General features: G+C 48.3%; 7 protein-coding genes across 7 annotated transcripts; 2 read left to right on the top strand and 5 right to left on the bottom strand.

The window, feature by feature from the left end:
• Window positions 1–1,036: 1,036 nt before the first annotated feature.
• Triagg1_9705 (uncharacterized protein) lies at window positions 1,037–2,911 on the top strand (the record flags this gene model as incomplete). Its single annotated transcript, XM_062904692.1, has 3 exons — window positions 1,037–1,715; window positions 1,763–1,804; window positions 1,932–2,911. The coding sequence occupies 3 exons, from the start codon at window positions 1,037–1,039 to the stop codon at window positions 2,909–2,911; spliced, it is 1,701 nt and encodes a 566-aa protein (XP_062751393.1).
• A 435-nt stretch (window positions 2,912–3,346) lies between these two features.
• On the bottom strand, window positions 3,347–4,297 carry Triagg1_9704 (uncharacterized protein; the record flags this gene model as incomplete). The annotated part of the gene is made up of 1 exon (XM_062904691.1): window positions 3,347–4,297. The coding sequence occupies one exon, from the start codon at window positions 4,295–4,297 to the stop codon at window positions 3,347–3,349; it is 951 nt and encodes a 316-aa protein (XP_062751392.1).
• A 2,430-nt stretch (window positions 4,298–6,727) lies between these two features.
• Triagg1_9703 (uncharacterized protein) lies at window positions 6,728–7,773 on the bottom strand (the record flags this gene model as incomplete). The annotated part of the gene is made up of 2 exons (XM_062904690.1): window positions 6,728–7,618; window positions 7,672–7,773. The coding sequence occupies 2 exons, from the start codon at window positions 7,771–7,773 to the stop codon at window positions 6,728–6,730; spliced, it is 993 nt and encodes a 330-aa protein (XP_062751391.1).
• A 3,736-nt stretch (window positions 7,774–11,509) lies between these two features.
• Triagg1_9702 (uncharacterized protein) lies at window positions 11,510–13,195 on the bottom strand (the record flags this gene model as incomplete). The annotated part of the gene is made up of 1 exon (XM_062904689.1): window positions 11,510–13,195. The coding sequence occupies one exon, from the start codon at window positions 13,193–13,195 to the stop codon at window positions 11,510–11,512; it is 1,686 nt and encodes a 561-aa protein (XP_062751390.1).
• A 1,905-nt stretch (window positions 13,196–15,100) lies between these two features.
• Triagg1_9701 (uncharacterized protein) lies at window positions 15,101–17,581 on the bottom strand (the record flags this gene model as incomplete). Its single annotated transcript, XM_062904688.1, has 3 exons — window positions 15,101–15,908; window positions 16,007–16,550; window positions 16,600–17,581. The coding sequence occupies 3 exons, from the start codon at window positions 17,579–17,581 to the stop codon at window positions 15,101–15,103; spliced, it is 2,334 nt and encodes a 777-aa protein (XP_062751389.1).
• Window positions 17,582–18,275: 694 nt separating this feature from the next.
• Window positions 18,276–19,506, top strand: Triagg1_9700 (uncharacterized protein; the record flags this gene model as incomplete). Its single annotated transcript, XM_062904687.1, has 2 exons — window positions 18,276–19,054; window positions 19,110–19,506. The coding sequence occupies 2 exons, from the start codon at window positions 18,276–18,278 to the stop codon at window positions 19,504–19,506; spliced, it is 1,176 nt and encodes a 391-aa protein (XP_062751388.1).
• A 224-nt stretch (window positions 19,507–19,730) lies between these two features.
• Window positions 19,731–20,924, bottom strand: Triagg1_9699 (uncharacterized protein; the record flags this gene model as incomplete). The annotated part of the gene is made up of 2 exons (XM_062904686.1): window positions 19,731–20,681; window positions 20,781–20,924. 2 exons carry the CDS (start codon window positions 20,922–20,924, stop codon window positions 19,731–19,733), a joined length of 1,095 nt encoding a protein of 364 aa, XP_062751387.1.
• Between the last annotated feature and the right edge of the window lie 1,935 nt (window positions 20,925–22,859).

The following is a 22,859-nucleotide window of genomic DNA, read 5'->3' as shown; positions in this document are numbered from 1 at the left end:
GTTACTGCTCGTACAGCTCCGTTGTGTGGGTACGGGAAATGCCGCAACTTTTCGAGAACTTGGTAACTTCACCCAATACCTCTCGGAAGTTCCCGTTAGCATATCTAGATTGGCCATCCGCAGTCTTGTCAATCTAGCTGTAACCCAGCAGAGGAGGCGAAATATCGCAGTGCATTGTGTCAGATGCGCTCGGACGCCGATATAATATGTCTGCTGTGGTTCCATCTTGAAGCGAAAACCGAGAGCGAAAACCGAGACCTTCTTTTTCAGGAATGGTTCAAAAGCACTGCTGCCACTCTCCGCCAATGGCTGTGCTAGGTTAGACGCGGGTTGTCTAAATTTGGAATTTTCGCGCGAGATCTTGCATAAACAAGACTGCAGTCAGACTGAGGCGTTGTCTCGTGGTCCATCGACCAACGTGCACACACATATTGCTCGATTTCAACAACAAAACCAAGTCATAGGATGGACTATGTGGTGTATGTTACTGTTATGGAGGTTATAATTATTATGAAGAGGATCAGTAAAGCTGCAATAGCTACCTACATGTACCTAGATCAGAAGAAGGCTGCGCCCCTGCCTCTGATGTCACTACCCATTATATTGAAGTCATGTACCCAAAACCTCGCAAGTATTGGAATGTAAGATTTAAATGTAAGACTTATACAACCCTGATATAAGCTATTGTAACACTCTATTGGTAGAGTACGTACGCTCAGTGGAGAATCTCGTGAATACCTGACTGCCTTTGCTGGATCAGTCCACCAATAGCTCCAGTATTTCGTAAAGTCCGCCCTTGTACCAATACTGAAGTCGCCGCATCAAATTGTATCTGGGCCTGATCAGGCAAATCTGACCGTAACCTAATCATACATACTCCCCTTGTTTATGGCAACCAAATGCGCCCGCAGATAAACGGCGACAGGCTATATAGCGTGATGGTGGCCCCTCTAATCCGTTTCTGTCTCTTTCACTGCTTCAACCACAACTACAGTGACATTTTGAAACCTTGTCTATTGGAGCGAAAACTCTTACAATGTACAAACCGACATTTCCAGAACGAGTAGAGGATCAAAAGGCGGACAATTACCAACCAGTACCTCGAGAGCCAGATGTCGTCGGTGTCGCAACACCACGGGATACTGAGTTACCGCACACAGAGGAAAAGGACCGTCGGGGAAATCATCATGCGCGTCTGGGGGTCAATGATGTCTTTGCCAAATTGTGGCTGTGGGAGATTGTTGCATGCCTCTTCAGCTTAGTCTGTTTGGCTGCCATCATAATCGTTCTCAAGTACGAAGACGGGAAACAGTTGGATCAGTGGAGCCTGGTAATCTCACCAACTGCCGTAATCTCGTTTTTAGCTACGATTTCAAAGTCATCATTCATGCTGGCAATCACCGAGGTCCTAGGACAACTGAAATGGCTTCACTTCAATGGCCAGCCCAGGCGTCTCGCCGATCTCAGTCTCTTTGATAGAGCAAGCCGGGGACCCTACGGCGGATTTGTCTTGATTCTACGCCGACATAGACATTCCCTCCTTGCTTGCTTTGCAGCGCTGATAACCATTGCAGGGTTACTGATGGATCCATTTGTGCAGCTAGTCTTTAGCTTTCCTTCCAGGCTCGTGGTAGATTCAGAGCTGGTATCCTCTTTCAGTGCATCTCGCAATTACACGCCATCCAACTACCGTGCCGTTTCGAGCTTTGCGTTGTGTAAGTAAGTTACTTGGTCGTAAAACAAAATCCTGACCCATTTGCAGTAGGAAATATTGATCCGGCAATGACTGCAGCCATCATGCAGGGTATATACGTAGAGAACATTCAACCGAGCCTAACCTGCCCTTCCATGGACCGACATCCGCACGCTTGGAGTCTGCTCTTCGTGCCAAAACATCACGTCCAAAATAACCAGAGATTGCTCCAATGGAGATTTTGTCGCTTTCCTGGAGACCGAGGGTCCCACCGTATCCCAGTGTCAATTCAAAACGCCAAACAACCAGACTCTTCAGACCGTATTTGCGACGATGAGATATGAACAGGGGATATTCGGCACACAATGGAATGCCAGCGCTTTATTTGGTGGCTCGGAGGCGACTGACGCTCCTGCGACTCTCGTCAGCTTTGAAGCAGTTCAGCCACTGGCAATGCCCGCTTCAATCAGCTTGGACGATGTGAGAGATCTACCTGTCGCGGGATGGTCCTGTTCGCTTAGCCTCTGCGCAAAGACGTATCCCTTTATCAATGTCACGAATGGTGTGATAAATGTGACGGCGCCTGAAGAAGACCCCCTCTTGTTTGGGAGTACAGCCCCATTCTACGACACTCTGTATAGCAACACCTCGAGTGCCATAAGCAACTACTCATTCCAAGCCATCGACTACGAAAACCTCAATAGTTACCTGTCAGTATTATTCTCCACCGGGTTCTTCAGTGAAGGCATCAACACAATGAGTTCGAATGCCTTGGTGTATCTCGACAATGCGCCTGAGGCACCGCCAGTGGGCTCACGTTTAGGGGTTGAAGTAGATATAGACGCGGCTATGAACAGACTGGCCTCTAGTATGACGGAGCCTATCCGAGCGAGTCTCAACGGCACGGCACATGCCGGCCAGACGTTGGTAGAAAAGACATTTATTCACGTCAGCTGGCGCTGGTTGGCGCTGCCTGTTGCCCTCGCCGTGCTGTCATTTGTCCTAGTCATTGCAGCGATTGTCGTTACGCGGCGGAGCGGAGTGGAAGTATGGAAAACCGAAGTACTGCCCCTGCTATTTGCACAACTGAGGGGCTTCGAGGCAGAGGAAGTCGATATTAGTGGCGCTGGTGGACGCCGGAGTCTGGAGGAGCGAGGATTACGGCTACGCGCAAACCTAAGTCGCCCAGATGAACTGGCATTTATCAAGGGCGACTAGCTCGGTTCGGAGTAGTATATGACGCTTACATTCTAGCGAATGCTCTTCGACGCTGATGATATGCAGTAATACTGACTGTCGTTAGTGGAGTGAGCGGCAGTAAGAACGCTTCATATCACAGTGGTTGCAATGACAATCCATAGTGGACAACAGCCTCCAAGGCATCTGATGGCGTGCCACTTGACCGGCTATTGGACCCCTTCTGTGAACTTTTGTAAATTAGTTCCGCCTGGGTTCTACTCTCTATAGGTGTACGAAAAATAAGCCAGGTCGGAGAAGGAGGGCGGAGGATTCAGCAGCAACTGTCTTGTAATTGTCGAATATAGCGTGGGACTCGATATATTATGAATTAAAATCTTTTAATTATCACGTTTATTATGTCTTTCGAACCAGAGTTGCTGGGATCAAGGCCAAGGCCAGGAGCCAACCCTTCTTCTACGAGGAACCGCTCTTGAGGCTCTCAGCAACAGCGACGTAGGAGCCAACAGCTATGTCCTCAAGTACTCCAACTTCCTCTGGCTTCCAGCCCAACTCCCTCACTGCTTTTGCACTGGATGCTATATTCTCAAGACTGATGAATTTGCCGAACATGTGTCCCAGCTGTGCAATGGCTTCCTCTTCTGTCACGGACTTGGCCGGAATTCCAAGCGCCTCGGCCATCGCCTTTGCCAAGTCGCCCACCGTCACGTAGTTGTCGGACGTGCAGTTGTATATACTGCTTGAGGGAACTTGTTTAGCGACCAGCAGGAATAGGCGTGCCGCGTCGTTGACGTGGACGGTAGAGGTTCGCCTCGATCCATCGCCAACGTATACGCTTGTGCCCCTCTGCAGGGCCCGGTGCATAAAGAGCGCAATACCACTGCCACCGTGGCCATAAACATAAGGTGCCAAGCGAATCGAATAAATACGAACGCCTTTGCTTTCTTGATCGAAGGCGTATTGCTCGCACTCGTATCGGCGATTGATCCCGTCGATATTGAGTGGACTCGTCTCATCAGTCTCCTTATGCTCCGGATCTGGCTTGACTATCGCGGAGCCCGATGCTACGATGAGCTGTTTCATTGTGCCCTGAATGCCTTTGACGATGGCATCAATAGCAAGGCTATTGTCTCGCACGACAGCGGAATAGTCCTCGTTAAAGTGCGCCCCCCAAGTGTCGACTAAATGCATGACAATGTCGGCCTTGGCACTTTCGACAGTCAGCACGTCATAGGAGTCAATGGAACCGCGTACAGGCTCGGCACCAATGGCACGAAGCTTGTCGTCGTTTGTTGTGGACCGAGACAGTCCTCGAACGATGAAGCCGTCTGCAATGGCCAGCTCGGTGATCTTGGAACCGATATAGCCTGACGCGCCGGTAATGAAGATTATTTTGCTTCGAGTCATTGTGAAAGATTCGAGTAATACGCTTTACGGCTGATGAACAGTGGAGGAAATGAAGGGTTTGTCATTAAAAAGAGCATCTGATGGCCATAAATCTCATGGCCAGCCCATCCTAGTTTATACTCGTTCGGTCGCAGAATCTCGGGAGTATTCTTTTCAACGGACGGAGATAGCAATCTCCACGCCCGGGACTTGTGCTAAGCTATTTACCAAATAAATATTGCAATCTCTGATTCTGAGATCCTTGATGTTCTGTCGAATACTATCCAACCAGCGCGATAACTTTGACCTCGAGCGAAGAGCCGGCATAGCTATGGGATTGGTGCGCAAATGAACAACTACAATAATCCTTGGAGCGATTGTAATGTCATTTACTTTGTTGCCCAATGAAGTGACGCTGTAAACGAAAGAAGGTTTAGCCTCGGCCACGACAGCTCATAATGTCCGGGAACGCAAGTGGCAGATTCGGCGATTACTGCCGTATAACCGCACTTACATCCGGGCCGGCTATACGTTTGAACTGTGTCTTTGGAGTGGATGATATTGTAAAAATGGGAGTATAATTGAAATATACTCGAAAGGTCATTGTTCCATTATCTCCAATACACTTGAGCATATCCGAAAGAAGCATTCCTTAATATTGCCCACAACCATGGTACAAGTCCTCATATTCACAGGCAAGGGATTCACAAGATTTATCAATTATTTTTTGGCGGTACATCTTCTAAATTTATGATGACGGTTTACTCGTTGTTTATGACAATGTGAGCTCGATTAGTATTTAAGCTTGCGGAGTAGAATAAACGTATCGTGTTTGCGCCGTCTTTACCTGCTGGATAGTGTTGGCCCAGATACTTACAACGAATTTATGTATTAAAATTTATTATTAAAGCTGTTATCTTAGATTATTTTGTATTGCTTTTTTTTTTCTCGTAGAACACGTCCTTGTAGGTTGGAACCCGCCAAATGTATTTTGAGGTAGCAGGTACCTAGGTACTAAGGCACAGAGTAGAGCGATGACGACTCGCGGGTACTTGCGAGATCAGGTGCGGATGACTGACGATTGGGAACACCGGCATCACGTGGCGACAAGGAGACACCGCGACCTAATCGGCAAGTCAGGGCAAGTCAGATCGTGTAACTTCCATCTTATCTACTTCCAACTCTACCTACTAATCAGAGCCCCTTGCTCACCATCGACAAAAACGCCAGGAGAAATGCAATCCCGAATTGAACTGACCGTTATGCACCAACTTGCTGAGGTAATAGCAACTTCATCCAGGAATGCCCTACCGTCGTCTAATGAACCAATGTGGTTAGGCAAGGGATGAAGACGACAACTGGACTGGCTTAAAGGACAGGGAAGCCGGGCGCAAAAGGCAGTATCGTCTGAATTCTCGATCATACAGTTGGTGATCATTCTATCTTGCGATTGCTTATAGCTGTTCTAGCTCACAATCAACTGCAGGAAAGAGGAAACTCCTGCAAGACAAGTCATCTCAGCAGGCTGCTCGAATCGGACCTCGCCATCCCCCATTCCCTTCGGCAGTCGAGCAAACACATACATATGAGAGTCTAGGTGTCGCATGGCAATGTATTCATCGCACACGCCACGCTTCTAATAGCTCCTTGGAATGCATGATTGTGACTGCTCCTTCATATGCGCCATTTCGCCTCGACGGGAGTACAGTGTTACCACTATCCTCCGATCATCTCATTCCACTCGTGCAGTTCAATGCTTTTCGCTGCACCTTGACAAACATGACTATTCTTGCAGTAACACATCTCATCCCACCCGAATGCGACATTACAGATGCTCTGCAATCGATACCTTTTTTCAGTCCGCCCCCAGCACCACCACCTTCACTGATGCCAACGGCGCTCCAGCAATCAGTGCCACATGACACGTGGATCGATCTTCTTCCTGACGCGACTATGCGTGACAACGCCATTCGTACCATGCACACGTTTCGCGCAGAAGACATATGTGGCGACATGTTGGGGAATCCTGGACAAGGAAGAAACACGATTGAGATGAATGGAGTATTGGTCTGGGGAAATCCGTGGGATGCCAGCGGCTGGGAAATGACTGAGGGTTTCTTGAAGAAATGGGGGTTTCTGCTCAAAGGCTGCTGGGAGGCCATGGCAGCGACAAACTATTGGAGGGCGCAAAGGGGAGATGAGCCACTTGTTTTCGATGTTTCATAATCACTTGGTCACCGCAAATGACGGGGTGGCACGACTTGTGAGAATATTTAGGTTGCACTTGACTGTATAGAGACTCGATCACCTTTTGGATGCGCTCCTTGGATTTAAAGTATTAAAGCATTAGCAATGTTTTCCTAGCTCAGTTGTAATATGGCATTAATAGATGACTGTATAACCGCTGATCCTGTATGTTGGTAAATTATCTCGCGTAACGTATCTGCAGCCTCACAAAAATGGCTTGACTTGCTCTTCTGACCAATCCCAAAATCTCTCTGCGATACCAGTGCCACCCTCAGCTTTGGACTTTGAGCCTTCGACCAAGTCAGGCCTCTGACTGCCGAAGCGACCCCACGGCTGGATCCAAGCACCACTCTTCTCCAAGGTCACTTCTGGAGAGAGACCAGCAAACAGCTCAGTATAAGCGCCGTTGATCGGCGGATACACCATCATGTTGATGACCACCATCTGCAGCGACGAAACATTGCGTTGGAGCTCAGTCTTTAAATTGCCTGGGTGGAGAGACACGCTGACGATGCCATCATTCCGGTGCAGTTTTGCATACTGCGTTGCGTAGTAGTAGAGCCCGGCTTTGCTGGTCCCGTATTTAGCCCATTTGCCAATATCCTGTTTGTAGTCCAGATTGTTGAAATCGATGCCCCCAGGTGGAGAGCGGTGAGTCGCCGATGACGATATCCAAATCACACGAACGAAGCCAGGAGCAGCAGTCTTTGCTGTGCTTATCAGCAACGGAGTGAGAAGCTGAGTGAAGAGGAAAGTTGCCAGGCAGTTGACACCTAGCTGCTCCTCATAGCCTTGTTTTGTTTTCATTCCATCAGGAGAGAGCATAACACCAGCATTGTTCCACAGCACATCCAATCTGTTTTCGAGTCTGAGAAATTCGTCGGCCGACGTTTTAACGGAAGAGAGGTCGTTGAGGTCGAGGTGTAGATAAATGAGTTCCCCTCGCGATTCTGGATGCGCAGCCTTGATGGCGGCTATTACTGCCTCAGCTTTCTTTGTGGATCGGGCGGTGATGTAGACCTTGGCATTATGAGAATAGAGCATCTTTGCCAGCTCTTTACCGACTCCACTGGAGCATCCAGTCACCAAGAATACCTATAAACAGTCATCTAGGCTATCTTTTCGAGATGTGTGGTATTACGGCATACCTTTCCAGCCTGGCTGCTGATGGAACTTTCGGTGAACTGAGGCTTTGGTGGAAAATTATCTCTAAAAGAAGGCATCTTGAATTTTTTCGGTGTCTTAACCATAGGCGATATGTGACGGATATAAGTCAAAAGCACTGCTTTCGGGAGAACCGAGTCTATTGCAAGAATCACTTGGGATGTATCTTTTCAGTTACTCTAGAGCTGTAAATGGCCTTTATACTTAATCTTGGTTCAAAGATGCTGTGGTCCCGGCGATGCGAAGCGTCCAACCACTTCATGTAAGCAAGCATCGCCCGTCTTGTTTGACTACATCGCCACCCCCAGCCGTTAGTACTCGTACATCCCCATTTTAGATCGGGGCATCATCCACCTGCATTAGCGTCATCTGCTTGCATTGGCGGTATTTCCACAAGGCGCCTATCCAATTTGGACTTGGCTGACTACAGTAACGAGTAATTTTCGGTTCGCAATCAATATGGGATGATTCCTGGAGCTATCAGTCTCCGGTCAGCATCATTCCAAGAAGCAACTCCAGGCAGATGTAGTTGCAGAATAGCGATATATATTGATTCCAAGAAGGTAAAACAAGTTTGACGCCGAAAGTGGAGATATTAGGCAGTTTTGACAGTAAAGTGCCTCGTACGTATATTTGCGGATGTATTTTGCGAACAAGATGTCTTGCGTCGCTTACTGTTCCCAACCGACTTTCAAATAAAATCATGCTAAGACAAATTGTAGTGTTGCCGCTCTTCTACCAATTCATGCCAACAGTCATATCTGATGCAATACACTTATGCACTTAGTCTCTGAATATTTGAGACATTGACACGCAGACACCTCCCAACTTCTCAAAATTGAGCAATATCGCCTTTCAGCATTGCAGCGAGTCGACCTCAATCAACTTGGCCGCCAATGTGAGAGAGATTGGACAGAGCAAACCTGTGCTCGACGTGCTGTTTCAAACCAGCCACAGCCAGTCCACGACGCGGATAGGCCAGCTAAGTCGTCAGGCAATTTCGGCCACACCATTCATAGACAGTGAACCGCTGGCATCCGGACGACTAGAACTTGGATGGGGTTTTGACCAGATTCTACAATGCCCGCTCGTGTTTGACAATGAAGCGGAAACAATGTTTATTCATAAACATTTGTTCTACAGTACACTCCCTGTACCGCTTCGCACAGCCTTTGGTATCTGCACGGTGATTTTGTCCGCAAATGAGCGTCGTCAGTCGGCATTATTTGGAGTGATTGCTACTGAGATCCCTAATTTGCTCGTTTACGCCCCTGAGAGCTGACTCCTTGGGGTTCTGTCCCGGCTACAGGCATCTGTGCTCTACTAAATCATCAGATTCTTCTATGGGAATGTTTACCAGCGCATCCTCGCGGAACAACAAGAATTTCTACTCAAGTCGTACGGGCTCAGGCTCCTCCGACGGGTAGACACGGAGTTACACCAGATGGGAACAAATTGGGAGACGTGGATACTTGTTGAGAGTATCCGTCGAACAGTCATCATCGTGTTCAAGTTGTACACCTTATACTGGGCTTTCAGGAACGACAACAGTATAGAAACCAGCGCCATAAAAATGCTACCAGTGTCCATTAACCCTAGTTGTTGGGCCTCCCGCCAGATTTACCTGCAGTGTTTGGATCGGGACCAGACTATGACATATGGTGATATCGCAGCTAGTCGGGAGACATTGTCATGGAAAAATCTTGGGGCATTTGAGACGCTGCTTCTTACAAGCTTGAATGGCATAAACAGCTTCAATGCTGGCTTCAATCATCCTGGCCGTCGGGATTAGCTGATAAGTGACGGCGAGGGACGTTCATTTTTACAGCTTCATATCTTGCCTTGGTATCACCGCACCTGCAGGGATTATCATCTTTCGACATTTTGCTTTTTACCTGGAAGAAGCTATTGCAGGCTCAGTCATGTGTAACCAGATTATCCAAGACGGTGTTTACGAAAAAGCTGAAGGGTGGTCAAAATTGACTACATAAAAAGAATGTCAGTGTATTTCAGGTTTCAGCGTCCAACTCATACTTCCCTGTATGTGACTGGAGCTTTGAGCATGCCTATAGAACTTTGTTACTTAACACCATGGTCGCTGCCATTTCATGCTACACCAATAACTCGGTAACCGCTTATTGAGAACTTGTACTACGTGTCATTATGGAGCACTGAGAGTCGATAGAAATGAGTTATATAGTGTTCCAGATCAATTTCTATCTAGATTTCTGCATCAAGCTATGATTTGTCGGTTCGCTTATCTAGTTGGACCATGCGTTGCCTTTGACAAGTTCAATACAATTACCCATTGGATCTGAAACAAAAGCAAATCGAACAGTTTTCAGTTGCCTCGTTTGAGACGAGATGATGAGAACGAGCAAGCATGTACCCGCTGCCAAGCAACGACTCAGTGTATGGTCCAAGTCGAACACTCTTAAAGTGATGTACAACGCCAATGGATCGGGCGTGCGCGGCTTTGGCCGCCGCATGACATGAAGAAAAAGAGTAAGTTTTAGAAGACAACTGCCGGACCGAAATGCTTCGATGTGCGCAGTAGGCAAGTCGACACACCCTTCCGATTTGAATTCTAGACCTTGGCAATGAAATCGCTTCATCGGCTCCATCTCATCAACAGGAAGCCCGATCTCGAGAGTGCGGACCACGCAGACAGGTCAAAACCCTCGGTGCTCGTCATATTTATGCTTCATATGCAGAGTTGCACTCAGAAAGAAAAATTCTGAAGAATGGGGAGGAGATGGTAAAGGCCACTTGCGGGGAAAATGTCCCCTTGCACGAAGTTGGATGATGTAAATGGTGAAATAAACCTAGCGCCTATGGATTGCGATTTATGAAGAAAATTGACATGCGGCGCAATCTGCGTTGAACGCACAAGTTGGGTGCAATGCTGTACAAATGAAGGTTTCTAATTATTTATATTGTAGAATATTGTAGAATTAGGGCACGACTTTTTATATATAGATGGATGTACGAGTTCGCAGAGACAGACTGGTCAGGGGCTATTCTGGGGTTGACGCTTTGGGATGCGCGATGCAAAATTCAGTGTTACTAGTGGTGAAGTACGAAGTTGCCTTCAAACGGGTACCTGATGATTGCGCGTAATGTGCCTATAGTAGTACACAATGTGGCAAGTCAATTGGCCACGTAGCTTAAAGCCAGCGCTCTGTTGGATATTTGCTCACCCTCGTCCATGAGAATTGCAGAGCTGTAAGAGCAAAGATTAGGTAGTTGCTCAGCGGTCAAAGGTGGGGGTTATCATCTGCGGTGATGAGTGGATAACGATAACGATAACGATAACGATACTTCACCTCCACGGCATGGTGTGGCGGTGATTGCTGGGACTTGCCGAGGCCCAAAACATTCCAGCATTCCAGCATTCCGCATCCGTACGGCCAACGCTGCTGTTTTGTGCATATTGCTACTGTTAAGCAGCATAAATTTTGTCAAAGGCATACAAGCAGCATCGGTAGTGGAAATGCGCATGTTGGTCGTACGGTGTTTACGGACTCTACGCGCTCTCTATGTGTACCGCCATGGCCGTTGGGATGTGCAGCCAATAGTAATTTTCACACCACCATCCGCAATTTCATCATGTCACATTTGTTTCTGGTAGTGTTCGGTTTAAGATGTAGCCATGTGTCTTGTGTGTTGTGTTAATGGCGAGACATGTCTCCTCCCGAGTATCTCTCAACTGCCGTGGTACTTTTTGTCAAAGTGGGACGCCGATTAGATAAAGGCTGAGCGGTGGGAATATCGATGCTCTTGTTCTGGCTGCTCTATGCTCATTCGAGAGTTTTAAACTCGCTACACTTGTAGTGGAATGGGCAAAATCAGCCGCGATTGTCCTGCGGCATGTTGTATTGTGTGTTTTGTTGGACGCATATCCACACTCGTCATCCTGTTCTCTCCAGTACCCAGATTCCTCGCATAGATCGGCCATGAGCCACCGGCAATGGTGAGTCGAATCCTGGTTCCTTTGAGGAACCGATGTGCACAATCACGTAATTCAACTGTCACTGGGCTTGCAGAGTTCCTCTCGGGATCAATCGCGCAGTATTCTTCTGTGATATTGTGTGACGCGCCGTTCAGGTCGACCTCGCTCAGCCGGATCCAGAGATCTGCATGCCCAGTATCAGAGGAATGCATGAGATGAACTGACGGTACGCCCATCACCAATAAACCGTCATCATCCTCAATTGGGCGACTGGTAAATGTCAATACGTCAGTGCGGGTGGCGTAACCACTATCATCAATGCGACCTGAGATAGGGAACAGTAATGGTCCGCCTTGAGCTGGAGTCGGATTTGCTGGATCAAAGGTGAAAGACGTAGAACTAGCCGTCTCTGGCGGTGGTTGATCCGATATGCCCTTGTCGTCATCCAGATACATGACAAGTGGTGAAGATTTCTGTGGCCAGACTACCATCGTTTTCCACTCGTCGGATCCAGAAATGAAGACACGGGCTCGTGGAAGTTTCGGAGCGTCAGACTCCGGCTGCTTGCCTCCGACGGTTCTCTCAATGAAACGAAAGACGTCTCCACCAACCTTTACCTGTCCAGCCTCTCCATGATCCCAAGGTCCGATGATGAGCTCAACCTGACAGCCACGCTGTTGTAACCGTTGATACTGCTTCAAAGTCTGCTGAGCAAAAGTATCAAACCATCCGCTGGTGAGAAGGATAGGCATGTCGACGCGGACGCGTTCAAAAGCCTCATGTTGCCTTTTGTTCAGCCAGTAAGCGTCATCTGGAGACAGCCTCATAGCAGCATCCATGGCCGATGACTCTCCTTGTCCAAGGAGAGTCGCCATACCGTCTCTCACAGGGAGGGATTCGAGAGCGGCATCGGCGGACTGTTTGATTGAAGACAGACGCATCAAAGCAGGAATAAGTGCAGCATCTTCTTGGTGAGTCAGTAGATTTGACCATGTTACACGTTCAAGTCGAAAGGCACCAGATCCCCAGTGCCAATCCCAGAAATCATGAGGCCCTACTGAGATTGCTGAAGCCACACAGTCTTTTGGAGGGTCACGCAACAGTGACCACTGCGCCCAGCCACAGAAAGAGGCTCCTATAGTTCCAAAGCGACCAGGATACCACGACTGCAGCCTCATCCAAGTAACGACATCCGCAGCATCGCTTGCCTCATCTTCGCCTGGAATGCAGATGCCGCCAGAACCAAATGTGCCGCGCATACTAACAATGAGGACATGGTAACCTCGAGCGGCAAATGCATGCCCCGAGGACAATGAGGTAAGGATCCCGCGGCCATATGGTGTGAATAAAAAAAGGAGTCCAGATGGCGACGTTCCCTTTGGCAGTCCGACCGGCTCATAAAGGTCGCCACTGAGTTCGATGCCGTCGCGCATCGGGATACGGACGGGCTCGACACACCAGCTGCACGATTCGCGCGGGAGTCCCTGTTTCCATCCAACGAACCAGTCGATGGCTGCAGTAAGGTAGCCACGATTGGTCTTTAGGGAGGGTGGCATGGCTTTAATATTAGCGCAAGTAGTATGATGAAATTTCCTGGTTTATGTTTAAAGTGCTATAGAGATATTTAGAAGTGTTACACAGACAGCTCGACGTGGGCTTCATAAAAGACGAATGGCTCTCAACCACAGTAGCACTATATCAACATGAACTATGATATGTCTGACGTACGCGGCTACAAGTTGGAAGAATTAGCTCTCCTTATATAATAGATGCGATTTCTGACGACATGACATGACCACATGAAGCCAGGCTCGCTCGGAAATGTTCGAGGTAAATTGGCCGCGCACCAAGCTCCGGAGCTTGCTGACCAGCTGACGGGACTAGGTAGAATACGGAGTTGGGTTTGCGGTTGGAAGTGGAGAATATTCAGATCTGTCTTACTTCGTGTGGTTCGGATCGATTTTGCGAACCCAGGTCGCTCAAGCGGAAAGTCTGCCATGTCCCCTCAGAGCTGGATCCAAGACAAATTAACGACGTTGTGCTACATACCTACCTGCTCAGAAAATACTAGGAGAGTACATGTAATCAAGCGTACTGGAGAGCATCTCAAGCATCCTAATCGTGGAGTTATTGTATCTGGGGCACGTCAGATCGACTATGTAGTTTATAGACGAGAACCTCGGTATTTCCACCTTTGACGTGTCATTAGGGCCCGTCAATTTTACAGGCTGCAGACCGCAGTCGTTCAAGCTGGAGCAGCACATTCTGAACGTTCTTCGTGAAACTGCACTTTTGACCGCACATAGCAGCCCACTGTATGCGGTCCAAGTGATCATATGGATGGATGTCTCTTTAGTGCGCCCATGTCCATGTAAAATACCTACACCTCGCCACCTCAAAGTGCATACTAGTCAAGTCCTCAGTAGGAAATCCAATGGTGCAGCCGGTCTGTGCAAGCAAAAGGTTTCTTCCCTTCAGCTCAGAAGGATCGCCATCTCATCGAAGGTGCCACGGCAGGTTTCATGTATCTTCCCGCTAATCAAATGGTGAGAAAATGCAGGATACATTTCTGGCGCGCTAAAATACGCGCGAGAACAAGTCCCCTGCACTCTTTATGTACCTATGGATACTTTTGACCTAACACAATCCCACCTGTAGCAGGTGATTTTAGCGCCAAGCCAGTTGTGCATCAAGTCTGCAAAGGTACCGCAATGCTGACAAAGCAATTTCAGCCCCGTTCTCACCAAAGGTACATGATGCGTAAGAGTGCTGGTTCACTCAAATCGACCTTTGTGAGTAATGATGCTGGTGTGAGCGACGGCCAGAGTTGCATTCTACAGAGCCTGGTATTTTACTCAATCCAAATAGTCGTGTGAATAGAGAACTAGTTGCGCGCACGTTAACTATGCACTCTTCTTTGCGTCTTCAAACCCCGATCTAAAGCACATCATGGGCCCATGTTTGACGCGTACTGTAATAAGCTACTTGTAATGATTGTGGCTGGACGCACTGCGCTGTTCAATTTCCAACAGGTACACCATACGAGATTAAGAACCAGTTTTCAGATATACTTACTCTTCATCATAAGTTTCCATGTATCCATTCTGTACATAGGCACTCGAACTGCGTATGAAATGCAAAAATACCCCCGAGAACAAGACCCATGCTTGGCTAATAGGGTAGGCTAGCTGCCTGGATTCCCCATCATTTTGGAGCGGCCGTGTATCCTTGAATACGAAGATGCATAATCCCATTCACACACTCTAAACCGACTATATGATCGAATGAGAACTGATACTATGATGGGTGCTCTGGAATGCATTGCATGATGTTGTGCTGGACATATGGTAGGGAATTAAAGTAGGTAAATATAGAAATATTTTTGAGCTGGGGAAACGGCTTTAATTTTCGCTGCGTATAATATTTCACTATAGTTCCATAACTGCAATACCTCCAACTCATCAATTGTCTTGTAGCCTGAGCTGGCTACTTGCTTCAAGTTGCCTTAGGAGCGACTTGGCATCCGCACTTGCTTTCATGGGTGCTCGGCTGCTGTCCGCGTTCCCTGATGGATCCTTTGAGGTGCCAACGGGCAAGTCGCTGGATGCTTTGGCAATAGAAGCCATCATAATGTATCCTCGCATCTCTCGGTCCTCATGGATATCCTCCTCCTCAAGGCGGAATTGCTCGTCCTTGGTCATCTTGGCTCTGCGAATACTTCTAATCTCTCGTATGATCCTCTCGAGATCCTCCTCGGAACATCGATTCCGCTCCAGAGCAAACTTGTCCTCTCGCACATACCGCCGTGTCACGTCTGCAGCCCCATCGTAGGAAAACCCAATACTGTACGACATTTTCTTTCCCAAACCGTTTGAATAAAGTAATGGTGAGTCCCAGGCTTCTTCACATGGATCCACATGGACCCATCGCTTTTGGTGGTTCGAGAAGACCTCAGTCCATACGTGGTCTTCGGCATTCCAAACCCACCTGACCCGTGCGCCGACGGCTCGGCAGAGCAAGCTGAAGCAGTTGACCCATTCGCCAACTCGTCCCCGCCGAGTTTGAAGCAACTTCCAAGCATCACCATATCTAGGAAACCGAACATATGTACTGCAGCCCGGGGATGAGCACCGATAAAGCTCGACACGAAATGCACGAGAGGCGTTCTCCTCTGGGGTTGGAGCGACTGAACCTTGGGCGATTGTAGGAGACAGGCAGATGTCGCATGGCGGGTTGTTCACCCAAACAAAGAAGTCTCTCTTGAACCACCTATGAATTATGTTAGCTTGTGGGGATAAGAATGATAGTATGCCAAGAGGGTAACATGCCTTAGAAGTGCTTGAATGACACAATCTTCGTAACCCCACTCTGGTCTGTCGTTACCCATGCTCTCAGCCTGAGCCTGAAAGAGCTGTGAGCTCTCCTCGGCTTCGCTATATATTCGATTCAGCGGAATAAGTCCGAGAGCTTCGTCCAACAGACCAGGGTTCTCGTAATAGGTTGGCGTCAAGGATAGCGAGAGCAAAAGGTTACGGAATTTCTTGGTATTCACGGACTTCCCATCATAGGGAGGGGGGGCTTCAAAAGAGCGGACCATGCTGTTAGGAGCTCCCACATTCAAGGCTGAAGGGCTACCCATTGGCTCCGGCGACCCGATTGGCATCTTCTCTAGCAGACAAGCGGGAGCATTAGGTGGTTGGTGCTTGGCATCCATGGAGGGAAGTTTTGCTCCAAAGTCGGGGGCAGTGGGAAGATTGACTGATTGCGCATCGTGCCAGGCTCGAATATCCTCAAAGATGCTCTGAAGAGGAATCACGTAGGCGTCGCCGAGCATGTCAGTCGCAACAATGTGTCCAAATACCTCATACGTAAGTGGGTCAATCACCCATGAACCAGAGTCCCCAATGCATACTGTCCTGGTCAGATTCAAAGGTCGCTTCCGGGTCCTAGATAGGCTTACCAGTATGGTCTTTTAGACAGAGAGTATAGGCATCGACAAATGACTGGCCATGGCCGAGCAAAAGTCTTGCTGGTAACGATGAAATTGTGCCGAGTATGCAACCCTGAGAGCCTCCTATCATGATGGCCGGCTGACCAAGAGCAGCTGGAGCAAGATTCTCCTGGGATGCCGTCAACTCGAGGTATTTGGAATTGAGCGATGGGTAATAATTTGGCTGAAGTTTGGATGCATCAATCTCAAGGAGGGCCCAGTCGAGATATTGGCCGCTCCCTTTTGTGTGATGCTTAGGTCTTTGTAGAACGCTTCCAAGTTTCTGAGAGTGTTTGAATGCCCATGTCTCGGATAATTTCATCTCTTCCAACTTGGGCTCAGGATGGTTTGGAGATGGATCAGTGGCTTCAGGTTCAGGACTTGAAATAGATCCTTCAGAAGACTCCAGATCTAAAAGTTCCTTCATATCTTCATCGATGGAGTAATCATCGTCATCCATGGAGTCCAAATCACTATCAGGCAAGGACCAATCTTCCCAATCGAGGAGGCCATGTCCAGCTGTCAGGCCATACAATTCGAAGCCATCGCTCTGGACCAACTTGACGATACCCCCAAAGGTCCCACATCGAGTCTCCCCTGCATGATTGATGAAGCGAATTGGAGTCCCGCACAAGGCCTTGTTCGATGGCGGCGTTGAGGAACAATGAACTTCGATCGAGGTAGGACCCGGGGTTTCTCTGGAGCATTCTGGGTCCGCGGGTTCCTGGGCTTCCTCGTCGCCCCGTAAGGCTGTAAGCTGAGGCGCCAGGTCTTTGACAACAGGTCGAAAGGACGGGGCGGATAAATCAGGCGGCTCGCAGAGACTCTTGACGGCTCGGTGCTTGTCGAAGAATCGCTTTACTCGCTTGCATTGGCTTGGGGGACAGAAAACGACGAGGCAATCCCTGGCGTCGGCCTCTGACTTCCCAAGGACCAAGTAGCGAATTGACATAGGGCGATAAGACGTAGTAGATGAAAACAGTTTATTGGCTGTTCTTATATACTGCACTAGGAGGCGTTCAATCTCCGGAACGATCTCGTTGAACCTCGCAATTGTTGCTGGGACCGCTTCTCTCTTGAATAGGAGCAAGTTTTTTTCGTTTGGTAGCGGAAACGGAACTGTCTTGGTTGGGATTGCACTTGCACCACATACGACCGCCATTGTTTGGCTCTGCTCTGGAGAAGGCATGGCTGTTGCATACCCAGAATCTGGCAGCGGGTCATCTTTTGCCCAAGGAGAATCCATCATGAAGCATCTCCCAGTATGCACGCCGCTGGCTACGCCAACAACTCCCGACATAGAGTCGCGCTGCCTCTTGATGCGAAAAATGAGACAAGTAAAAGTCGCGGTTTCATGATCAAGTTCTTTTAGGCTGGAGGAGCAATGAAATACATGGATGATCTGCGGCGGAGAGGGGGCGGCTGCGCATTCGTAATGGCGCAGTTGGCCCCCAATCAACACCCACGCGTCTAGATACGCAAGCTCTACGCAATGCAAGCTGATTGGCCTGAAGCTCGGTTATCATCATGAGAGGTAGATCCTTGGGTTTGCGCGATCGCTTTAAAGAGGGAAGCAGAGCCTCAAGGATCTGCCGACGTCCATTCTCGCACTTCCCCGCCGCGACAATCAACAAACGTCTGTCCCAATGGTCGAATTAGGCCCTTTTCTCCCTCCGCTAGTCGGCATATATGATGCTCAGTTCCAGGCGCTGTGTCAAACAATTTGGGGTTGGACATCATGTGCTCTCTGCTCAATTGCGAGGCCCTGCGTCGGGGAAGATTGTCCGCACCGCCGGCTTCTGAGACTCGAGCCCTTCTTTCAATTCTACAAAGAAGTGACGGGGTCCTATGTTCCCGAATCTTTGATTCCTGACGACCCAAGAGCGCTGAGTTGCCATCAAGACTTGATCGACATCATTCGTCTTCTACAAGAGAAGCCTTCTCTGCCGCGGATGCAACTTACTCGAGAGTTCTTCGCGGCAAGAAATAGCATGGAAAAGGAGCCACCGCCGCTTGCTGACCAGCACCGAGCCTTTAATTTGGCCATGAGGGTGCTAGTCATGGTTGGTTGTTGCATCGAACACCAAGGCGGAGGTCTCTTGGAGTTCGGTACCGATCCTTGCGTTTGGCGGAGCGACCAATCCCCCCTCGACTTTACCGCAACAGCCTTTCCCGTCAGAGAGCACCCGAGTTTGAATGACGAGAGTCGAGCATCTATCGACATAAAATCAGAATTGTCTGCAGTAAGGCTGAAGCAGATTGCCGGCTTGAGGTTTGAAGGGACGACAGAACTGAGAGACCACCTGAAGCTTGATCAAAAGACTGGAATTGTAAAAATCTACCATTTTACTAGCGTTCTGAAAGAGCACCTCAGAGCTTCAATTGACCCAATTGTGTCTATGACTTTTCCTGAAACATTGATTAGGTACCAAACAATAGATACTTTCTGTAATATCTACCAAACCACTAACTCAGAGTAGGCGGAGACTGGCTCTCGAAACCCTCGACTCTCTTCAGCTTCTCTTCCCTTTGGATTCAGACTCACAAGCATTACTTCGATCTCTTGTTTCAAAAGAATCGTTCGATCCAGATTGCCTACGCTTCGGCTCTGCTTCCTACCGACACATCAATGAGCATGATATTCCTTATCAATACTGGGGTTCTCGGCTCATGGATCTTTTTGATGAAATCGAGAACCCCAAGCCTCGTGGCTTTATGCAGACCTGGCTGCACCAGAAGAGCAAGGCGAGGCATATCATGTTAGCCACGCTGGCTGGACTGTTTATGGCCATCTTGCTAGGCTTTATAGGGCTGATTGTAGCGATAGTCCAGACCTGGATTTCTTACCAGGCATGGAAGCATCCGGTTGGCTATTGAATGGGTAAGGAAGCAGTGTGAGTGGCAAGCCGTGTTCGTCTGCCCCTCCGACTACCGAGGGACGCTTATTTGCGCGGCCTTGACCATTTAGCCGGTTTCAAGATTCACAAACATTGGTGTTGCATTAGATTAGGGAAAATGTAACAAAATATCATTCAGTAATTTATCTGCAATTGCTAATCCTATAGGCCTGATGTCGCACTATACAAGTCGTGTCGGGACACTTAGCTGCTGATAACGACGCTGTACTGGCCATCAGCATCGTTCGAACTGCTAACAAGAATGCCTGGCTGGGCTCCACAGATCTTGTTGAGCCCGGCGCTGTCGCAAACGTTTCCTTGAGAGCTTGTCGTAACAACAGTGCCGAGCTGAGCCTGGGGTTGAAATTGAACAAAGCCAATTTTACCCTGGGGAATCAGCAGGCCCTCAGATGTACCATGCGTAGTAGCAACAGAGACGCTGATACCAAAGTTAAAGTTTGCGTTTCCGTTAGCACCATCTTTACCCGTGTCACCGATAGTGGCTCCAAAAGTAATGCTTTCGGAGATGGTGTCGGTGACAGTGACGGAATCAGTGAATGTGACCGGGCATGGTCCACCGGAGTTTCGACAGTCAATCATTGACGATCCTGACGCTTTCACTCCATTTCCTAAGCCTTGCTGGCAGTCGACGCAGAGAGCCCTCAGCTGGCCGGAATCAGCCAGAGATTGACATGTGCCGGAATCCAACACGCAGTTGCTGGGCGGGCTGAACGTCTGGCTTTGTCGCTTCTCGATTGGAGAACTATTCACTTCCACCTCGGTTGTCTCGTTTTGATATACAACTGGGACACGTCGGCCAGTAGAGCTGAGTAGGTAGTCACCCTTTTCGTCGGTGTGGATTACGCCTTGACTTTTGGTTTCTTTCTTCTTCTCAAGATCAACAGCCCGTTTCGTCTCTTCTTTGGCAGGAACTGTCTTCTTGGACAAGGTTGGTGGCGGGTATGAACGCTTCTGAGTTATGCCAGGACAATCTTTTCCCGTGTTGCAGAATGCCCACCAAATTCTGTTGGAAAGATTTGGGAAGTCATAGCATCCATTTTGGTGTTCTATAGCAATGAGCTCTTCGCCGCAAGTGGTGCCATCGGGTGGACCTTGCGATATGGTGACCGACACTGTGGACGGCATCCCTTGAATCTATTCACACACGTGAGTATTGGAAGCTGGCAAATTATACGAAGATTCGGAGGCTGATAAGAAGCATCTTTGGCAGCCCCAATGTGGCCATATGCGTACCTCGTATCCTCCAGATGGATTGGAGTTGGGAAATGCGCCATCATTGAAGAAGCATGTCCCAGTGCCCGCCGTTCCAGCTGAAACGAGCGTCACAAGCCCATTTCCAGATGAACAACCTTGGGGGTGGAAGGTAATGGATGCCATGATTGTTATATCTAGTAATGGCACGATGTTAGTAAAGACAACATTGAGCTCTTCAAACGTTCTTGTCACTGACCTGCAAGGTAGCTTTGTCTTTAAGGTATATATGATAAGAATGTTAAAAGGCGGAAAGTGGTGTGTGAATGAAATACTATGTTGGTGCTGAGTGTTGTGTTTCTTTTTCACTTCTGAAAGGAAAAGGGTCCTCTTATATATAATTGGGTGGAGGAAGATATTGTGTCAAGTCGTGTCCCAGCAAAATTGAGCCCAAAGTCCAATGCAATGCCCCAGGACCTAAACTTGGATACCCATTCTTGTCATTGTTTCGAGTCTAAGGGTTTCTAAAAAAAATATCAACAATAATAACTCATAGAAAATGAAGCATTTTCTTCTTGAGAACTGTCAGATTACATCATGAACGAGACACGGCCGATGAATAATGGAGCAAAGTCTGACATGGCGACGATCCTCAACAGAAGTTTTATATACCGTAATGGATTATTAACGTAGATCATGTTCTCAGCTATAGCCTAGAATAATACGGCCTGCTCGATATGTCAACGGTTCAGTCAGATTACGTCACTGAAAGACGATTTGGTAAAGCACGGACGAACTGCTGTTTCATTGTAGTATAATGATCTGCATCAGTAGGGTTGTCTGACTTGTTCAGTCGTTAGATGTGAATGCATGCATGCTAGATACAGCGCCACGACCACCCAACAGACACACTTTGGTTTTCAGAAGGCGCGTGGAATCTTTTGTAAAAGTGACACCAGTCTTTGAGTCTGCGGTGAGAGAGCCAAGCGACGCATCGTAAATTACACTATGAAATGCTCAACTTGGAACCCGTCGCAGATCGTGCCCCAGATTTTGCTTATTTGCAGCTGTCATGGAAATTAATGCAGATCAAGACCTGCGTCTTACCAAAAACTCCACCAACCACCAAGGACAATGGTTCTTCGGCACTAGAAGCACTAAAAATATAGCAGCCGCAGTGGAAGATCTCTGGCGATCTCTGGCGATCTTGCTTCTTGAGATACTAAAGTGGACTTGTCGAAGAGGGGGGGTTTCCTCATTCGTATCAGCTGTGCTTACTTTGATCTGCGTCGGTGCCTATTACCCCTGCGCCGAAAGGGGGCGATGAGGCTTACAGCCCAAGTGGCACGTCTCAGCTATGTAGGATTCAATTATACAACTTTGCAACTCAGGAAATCAACAAGCACAATGAATGTTAAGTCTTGGAAATCTATAAAGATGGGCTTTGGCCGCAACAATGAATCGGATTGAATCATCACATCACAACTCAACAACCTTTACACCTCTACATCTGCAGCTCTCAATAGCAACCTCTGTCAACAAAAAATACTCTGAACTTTGAAGATTCTTTTCTTCCAATTCAAGTAAGGCTCACGGTTTCAAGTACTCCCAGAATTAAATGCCAACAGTTTTTTTCTTAGAATGCAATTCCTCGCTGTCCTCCCTTTGCTCTACACTGCCGCCGCAGCCCTCGGCATCAACTGTCGTGGCAATGCCAATTGCGTCGGTACTCCTGAATGCAGACTCGCCGATCTGATCTTGCAAGTCAGCCAACAAGATCAAAGCACATCATACAGCCCCGGGCAACACATTGCCTGCTGCGGCATTCCTGGCGGCAACATCTGTGCATTCACTCAGGGCATTAGCAACTCGATTACAGCTGGAGAGGCATTGGGTATGCTGCAGGGATTGGAAGCCCACGGATGCGGTCAGTGCGGCAGTATTCCCTTCAAGGACAACAATGTCTCCGAAGGAGAACTGACCGTTAACTGGACCGATCACTAAATCATCAAGTAATCTTGCATAATCGTTTATGCAGTGCTTTGTTATCTCTTAGCTAGTGTGCTCAACTTGAACAAGATGATATAGCGAAGGAGATGGTCATTTTCTTGAAATACTATA

This window comes from Trichoderma aggressivum, assembly GCF_033847375.1.
Source record: "Trichoderma aggressivum f. europaeum strain CBS 100526 chromosome Unknown scaffold_057, whole genome shotgun sequence".
In the NCBI taxonomy this organism is placed as follows: domain Eukaryota; kingdom Fungi; phylum Ascomycota; class Sordariomycetes; order Hypocreales; family Hypocreaceae; genus Trichoderma; species Trichoderma aggressivum.
Note: the sequence above shows the minus strand (reverse complement) of the source record. Positions and strands in the feature narration are given on the sequence as shown.